Source organism: Nanorana parkeri, unplaced genomic scaffold, assembly GCF_000935625.1.
Source record: "Nanorana parkeri isolate BGI_ZX_2015 unplaced genomic scaffold, ASM93562v1 scaffold1966, whole genome shotgun sequence".
Lineage (NCBI taxonomy): Eukaryota > Metazoa > Chordata > Amphibia > Anura > Dicroglossidae > Nanorana > Nanorana parkeri.
The window spans coordinates 52,490-60,140 of record NW_017308234.1 but is presented as its reverse complement, the minus strand read 5'-3'; the positions used below and the strand labels follow the sequence as shown (position 1 = coordinate 60,140).

Sequence of the window (7,651 nt, the reverse complement as noted above, 5' to 3'; positions counted from 1 at the left end):
CAGAAGAGCTCGTCACATCCTGTGACGCTCTGTCCGGCATCCTGCCCGGCTCATTGACATCATCGGTTGCCATGGAGCTGAGCGTAACGCTCTGGAGATGGCGTCCCGCCAAGCGCCTGGCAACCAGTGACGTCAGTGATTCGGGTGGGATGGGCCTGCAGGTATCATCAGGTGATTGGACACCGGCCAGAGCTGTGAGGACCCTCATATAACCCTTCCCCCTCCAGGAAATCCTCAGATTTGTAGCAAGCAATAGAGCAGGGGTGGCCAAACTCCGCCCCTCCAGCTGTGGGGTGGAACTACAAATCCCATGAGGCATTGCAAGATTCTCCCAGCCACAGACATGACTCCCAGAGAGAGATGCATCGTGGGATTTGTAGTTTCACCCCACAGCTGGAGGGCCGGAGTTTGGCTCCCCCTGCAATAGAGGAGATAGTGGGGGCGGCGCTGTGTCCCGACTGCACTCCATAAATTCCCTTCTTCCTCCCTCCATCTGCTCCTTCCCTGCTCCCTTCCTCCTCCTCTCCTGCTTCCAACTGCTCCTTCTTCACTCTCTTCTTCCTCCCTCCCCACTACCACTTTATCTCTCCCTGCTCCCATCCTCCCTGCTTCCATCTGCTCCTTCTTCGCTCCCTACCTACATCCATCTGCTCTCTCCCCGCTCCTTTCCTCCTACCTCCCTGCTTCCATCTGCTCCTTCTTCGCTCCCTACCTACATCCATCTGCTCTCTCCCTGCTCCTTTCCTCCTACCTCCCTGCTTCCATCTGCTCCTTCTTCGCTCCCTACCTACATCCATCTGCTCTCTCCCTGCTCCTTTCCTCCTACCTCCCTGCTTCCATCTGCTCCTTCTTCGATCCCTAGCTACATCCATCTGCTCCTTCCCTGCTGCCTTCCTCCTTCCAACTGCTCCTTCTTCACTCCCTTCTTCCTCCCTCCCCACTACCACTCGCTCTCTCCCTGCTCCCATCCTCCCTGCTTCCATCTGCTCCTTCCCCACTCCCTTCCTCCCTACATTCATCTGCTCTCTCCCTGCTCCCTTCCTCCCTGCTCCCACCCTCCCTGCTTCCATCTGCTCCCTCCCTCCTCCCACCCTCCCTGCTTCCATCTGCTCCCTCCCTGCTCCCTTCCTCCCTGCTCCCTTCCTCCCTGCTCCCATCCTCCCTGCTTCCATCTGCTCCTTCTTCGCTCCCTAACTACATCTATCTGCTCTCTCCCCCCTCCCTTCCTCCCTGCTTCCATCTGCTCCCTCCCTGCTCCCTTCCTCCCTGCTCCCTTCCTCCCTGCTCCCATCCTCCCTGCTTCCATCTGCTCCTTCTTCGCTCCCTAACTACATCTATCTGCTCCCTCCCTGCTCCCTTCCTCCCTGCTCCCTTCCTCCCTGCTCCCATCCTCCCTGCTTCCATCTGCTCCTTCTTCGCTCCCTAACTACATCTATCTGCTCCCTCCCTGCTCCCTTCCTCCCTGCTTCCGCTTGCTCTCTCCTCTCCCTGTTCCCATCCTCCCTGCTTCCATCTGCTCTCTCCCTGCTCCCATCCTCCCCACTCCCTTCCTCCCTACATTCATCTGCTTCCTTCCTCCCTGTTCCCATCCTCCCTGCCTCCATCTGCTCCTTCTTCACTCCCTACCTACATCTATCTGCTCTCTCCCCCCTTCCTTCCTCCTCGCTCCCTGTTGTCACAGACACAGCAGAAGACAAAGCAGTAAATGGTAACACAAGTTGATATAGTCTGATCCAGACTGATCACATCCCCTCCCCCTCCCCCCCTGGGGTGCAGAGTGAGGTAGAGATCAGAGTGCCCAGCTCAGGATTCTGGGTAAAACCTGCACAGTGGTCACATATGTACCTTGTCCCCAAGCCCCACTGATGATGAGGAGGGCGACACACAGCAGTACGGGGGGCAGTGGCCCCATGGCTTTGGTTGCGGACTCTCAGGGGGCCGGGGGAAGCGGGTGTCTTTCCTAGCGCCAATCTCTGAGGGTGTCACCTGTAGAGAAAACACAGAGGAGATGAGACACAGGAAGCGCAGCATGAGCGGGAACACCGGACGGACATAGAATCACCAATGACTGCAATTATCCGTTCAATAAACAAGATCAATAAACGTGATTATAAATATAACAACCCCAAATCGGTATCAGCGCTGCGGGGGCCAATCAGGTTGTGCCGACAAGGAGCATGCTGACAGGAGGAGTGATGACTCAAGAACCTGCTGCTGTCCAATCACAGGCTGGGGGTGTGCCCTGGACCAAGCTGTGCTGCTGCTGCAAGGGGGGGTCCAGGACCTCACAGGATCACAAGACCGGCTGAACCTATTTGGTATTTACCCGACATTCATCCCGAAGTATATAATGACACGCCCCCCATAGTAGAGGAGGGGCACGTGGGGTCATTCGATGTCAGGCTACAAAGTAACTTGCAGGCCCCCTTTCCGGTGACAGGTGCTCTTTGTCCCTTTATGATGACAGCAGCAGTTGGCTGTCACTGACCCGTCCTTCCCCTCAGGAGATGTGTTAGCTGCCAAGGAATTTGTATTTCTGTCCATCCAGTCCTGAGATTTACACACCTCAGAGGCATGATGGGAGGAACCGATTGTTCTGTAACACTCAGGCTGACCCACATATGTCCCCAGCCTGTAGGCTGCAAGGAAAAAAATCTAATAAATGTCACTCTGCTCTCTCCCGTCAGCATGTTCCTCGTGCTGCTTCTCTCTCTCTTCCAGTCTGAGCTCTGCTGTACAAGGGCTTTAAGAGGCTCGCGCCAGGCCAGATGTAGGTACTTTTGAACAATACATGTACTATTGTATTGATGAATACAGAACGGCACTCATTGGTGTCTTCCCGGGTTCAGCTGTGATGGCGCTTCAATATTGGAATGTGATAATCAATCGATCTTCCAGGAGATCGGCCGGTGATAGGACTGTGTGTATGCGCTGCATGTGACCGAGCAAATTGTACACAAGATGTCACCGCGACTCCCCCGCCCACCGCGCCCTGCGACCGATCACATCCATAACAACTGTCTGCCGACAATGACGGTGTTCTATCAAAGATTGTGACTGGGTTGGAATGTGTGATCGCGCTCACAGAGTCGGATAGAAGTGACATTTCAGGACCGATCAGCTGTTCCCCGGGCGGATCGGTTCTCCTGCACATACGCTCTGCGATGCCGATCTGCCCGGGAACAGCTGGAATGCTTCACCTTTTGCCGGTCGCATATTTCGCCTCAGAAAAAGTGGGCGGGATCACGTGAAAATGTGTGGCCATGTGACCGGTCACACATTCTAACGCAGTCACAAACTTTGATAGAACAACGGCCCAGTGCCAAGATCACAAATCACCTGTATGAGTGTATTATAGAGCCGGGAGGTTACACAGTTACTATATGCAGCTCGTATGTTACATATTATATACTCACTGGGGGGAATTTATCAAAACTGGAGCAGACAGAATCTGGAGCGGCTGTGCACGGCAACCAATCGGCTTCTCTCTTACATTTTCAAATCTTAACTGAACAAACTGAAGAGAGAAGCTGATTGGCTGCCATGCACAGCTGCTCCAGATTCTGTCTGCTCCAGTTTTGATAAATTCCACCAATTATGTGATATAGTCGGGATGTTCTGTATTATACAGTTACTATATACAGCCGGTATGTTACATATTATATAGTCGTAGAGGGGAATTTATCTAAATCTGGAGCAGCTGCCCATGGCAACCATTCACCGTCTCTCTTCAGTTTAGATTTGAAAATGAAAGACAGAAGCTGATTGGTTGCCATGGGCAACTGCTCCAGTTTTGATACATTCTCCCCCATTGTTATGTCTTATATAGTTACAATGTTTCATGTTATATATTATACCGGTATAGTGAGTATGTTTTATAGCCGGTCTGTTATCTATTATCTCGTCAATATGTTTGATGTCATATATTATATACTGCAGTCGCCATTTTTTATGTTATATAGTCGCAATGTTTTATGTTATATATTATACAGGTATAGTGAGTATGTTTTATATGATATAGCCGGTATGTCTTATGTTATATACTGTATTATATATTCAGTATGCTTTATAGCCGGTATGTCTTATGTTATATACTGTATTATATATTCAGTATGTTTTATAGCCGGTATGATACATATTATATAGTCACAATGTTTTATGTTATATATACAGGTATAGTATGTTTTATAGCCGCTATGTTATATATTATATACTGTAGTCATAATTTTTTATGTTGTATAGCTGGTATATGTTTATATATATATACAGGTGTAGTCAGTATGTTTTGTGGCCAGTGTGTTATGTATTATATAGTCTGGTGATATGTTATATATTATAGAGGTATAGGGAGTATATTGTAGAGCCGGTATGATACATATTATATAGTTACAATGTTTTATGTTATATATTATACAGGTGTAGGGAGTATGTTTTGCAGCCAGAGTGTTATGTATTATATATTCAGTGTGTTGTATAGTCACAATGTTTCATGTTATATATTATATAGCCCCTCTGCCTTGTGTTCTATATGATACAGTCAGTACATTATATCGGATATAGTATTGTCCGTCCAGCTCCTACCTGTCCCGTGTGCAGCCCTCGCCTCCTCTCCTCCTCTGCTGGTAACTAACAACATTCACCTCTCGCCCCGGGCGAGTTGTCGGGACCTCCAGCAGTAAACACCGGGCATGTTGGGACTTACAACACACACATGTGGCGTCACCGCTCTTTATACCGAGTCTGGTGCTGACGTCACAGGAGGTCTTATCATCGTATTTAGTTACATAACAATGTGTTTGTTTAGTATTAATGGCACATGCCTAGACCGGGGAGGGGCTCATTGTTCTGCGTCACATGATCTCTGTTAGGTGAGAGGATTCTTTAAATGAATGTTGGACCATTTGTGAGGTCAGGTACTGATGTTGGGGGAGGGGCTCGCAGTCTCCGCCTCTAATTCATCCCAAAGGTGTTGTATGGGGTTGAGGTCAGGACTCTGTGCGGCCAGTCACGTTCCTCCCCCCCAAACTCCCCCATCCGTGTCTTTATGGACCTTGCTTTGTGCACTGGTGCGCAGTCATGTTGGAACAGGAAGGGGCCGTCCCCAAACTCCTCACACAAAGTTGGGAGCATGAAATTGTCCAAAATGTCTTGGTGTGCTGAGGCCTTAAGAGTTCCCTTCACTGGAACTAAGGTGCCAAGCCCCGCCCCCGTGCCAACTTCTGCGCGCTTCAGCATGCGCTGACCCCGCTCTGTCATGTGACGTGGCCATCACTTCCTGGCTGAGTTGCTGTTGTTCCCGGTCGCTTCCACTTTGTTATAATCCCAGTAACAGGCGACCACGGTGGAATATTTAGTGGCCGGGTAATGTCACAGAACACCTGAATACAATGATTTGGAGGGGGAGGGGCCCAATACATTTGGCTATATAATGTATGTGGAAGCTGAGCTACCCGCCCAATCATTTTCACAGGCAATAATAGCATTTATAAAGATTTACTATCATTCAGCAGTTTAATTTTTTTACAGATAATTATTTATAGAAGAGTCCGCAGACCGGAAGTACAGTATTCATTGCACTTTGTCTGGGAGTATTGGAAACATGGCAGTTATGGAACATTCTCAACAACAGGATAAACTATTAAAAAATGTCAGGTTTTCTCCCTTTCTGTATCTCATTTTATTATTTTTTGTAATTTTTGACTTTTGTACATATTTCTATGTTAATAAATATGCAAATGTAATGAGTGGCCTGCGTATTAAGAATTCATACTCCTGGGGAGATTGTTACATTATTATTGCCTCTATGTTTGTTTTTAAGCTCGCTCCTAATCGGTATGAAATTGCATCGTGTGGTAATTGTATCTGCCAGACTGTGGGTGTGTGTGCGGTTACCGAGGACAGTGCTTCTTAAAGTGTGGGTCGCGACCCCATATGGGGTCCAGCAAGTGAACGGGGGGGGTCGCAATCCGAGTCCCCGGGCCAAGATCGCCATCAGGGGAGTATGGCCGTTACTTGTGTGAGGGGCCCAGGCAGCCGAGGAGGTCTGGGCTCCAAGCTAGATTGTTTTATTTCAGGTTAATGTATAATTTGCAGTGTAGTGTAGTTTTTTACGGTCATGGCCCCCCCTGTGCACTTGGTACCTTCCTGAGAAGAGGAGAGAGACACTGACTGGTGCTGGGAGGGGAGGGAAGAGGAGAGAGACACTGATTGACCCACTGACTGATGCGGGGGGGGAGACACCGACTTACGCTAGGGGAGGGGGGAGACACCGACCGACGTTGGGGTCCCTTAAAAATTTCCTCGGCCAAAAAGGGATCACGAATGGAGAAAGTTTAAGAAGGCCTGACCGAGCAGACCAGCCAGCTGACAAACTGCAGGCAGTGGCAAGCCAGCCTAAGCCATGTGTCTGTGGGGAAAGTGGGCACAGAAGGATTCTAGATCACAGGATAGCTCGGGGTATCTCAGAAGTGTGTGGGGGCAAAACCTTAGCTGCCCCACAACCCTTAGGGCCTGTTCACACGACGTCCGTTTTTGTGTGCTGACCGGATCCGTACGCTGCTGCACTCAAAATGCATCCCAATGTATCCCTATGTGTTTTATGGGCTACAGTTCTCACGTGCGCAGTCCGTTCAGGTTACGACAGAAAAATACTGCATGTCACATTTTGTACGGTCAGGAAACGCAAACGCGTCCAAAACGCACTGCACTGCAGCTAACATACTAACAGCCCCACTCCAGCCAAGTGGGAACGCATCAAAAACGCAACCAAAACGCACTGCATCAGTCTGCAGGTCCGCACCTGATATGTGAACAGGCCCTAAAAATGTGCCTAATTGGATGCAAGATGTATGTTTGCCTGTCTCCAGTCTGATAGAGGTGAGTCTTCCCCAAGTGGCGGGCAGCGGTACTGCAGGCTGTGTTACCCACGCAAAGGAAGCCTTCTTCTCATTCCTCTTCCACCAAACAAGGATCTCACTCTGGTCACTGAGGCGCTGCGATTCCATGACATCTGGCGGGGGCAGCAGTGTGACCGTGTGTGGGGGGGTGTTTCTGGTTGTTACTTGTATTCAGATTGGAGAACTTTGGGTTATATCAATCTGGCAGCGCGCTATTCAATAATGGTGATCAGGGCCGCTAAGGCCTGGCCTCGGGGGGGGGATGTCGTTGTGGAATCTCCCAACGACGGGGGACATGAAGTTCCGGGCGCCAAGTTGTCCTCTACATTGAGCTCGCCAAACGTTGTGCGAGGAAGCCGCCCGTCTGTTTACAAAGTGATTGCGGAGATGTCGCCGAGATCACTTGTAATAAGACGGCATTGGGGGACCTGGCCTTGGGGCAGCGGGGAGAGTACATCCGGCGATAGCTCATGTAGCAATGGGCCTCCCTCGTACCCCGTGACACACAAGGAGAGTGGATTCGAGCATTTCCTGTGGTTCTGGTTACTGCGCTCCGATTGGTGGAATCATTCTCTCCATGGATCTGTATATTGGATTGTGCCGCATGAATGGGCGGCACTGTTATCGTGTATCAGATACGTTCCCCTTCTGAATGTGCCGAACATGGTCAGTTTGTGGCCCTATCTTCTCTCTATGGAGATACAAAGCATGGCCGCCATCTCCCATATTCAGTTGGGCAGCACACCCCTCCCCCC

General features: G+C 49.9%; 1 protein-coding gene across 1 annotated transcript in view; it reads right to left on the bottom strand.

The window, feature by feature from the left end:
- CDHR4 (cadherin related family member 4) overlaps positions 1–1,912 on the bottom strand; it is a 31,109-nt gene extending 29,197 nt beyond the window's left edge. The window contains exon 1 of the mRNA XM_018572193.1: positions 1,846–1,912. Within this exon, the coding sequence (XP_018427695.1) occupies positions 1,846–1,912 (67 nt within the window). The remainder of the gene's footprint in view (positions 1–1,845) is intronic.
- Positions 1,913–7,651: the final 5,739 nt, after the last annotated feature.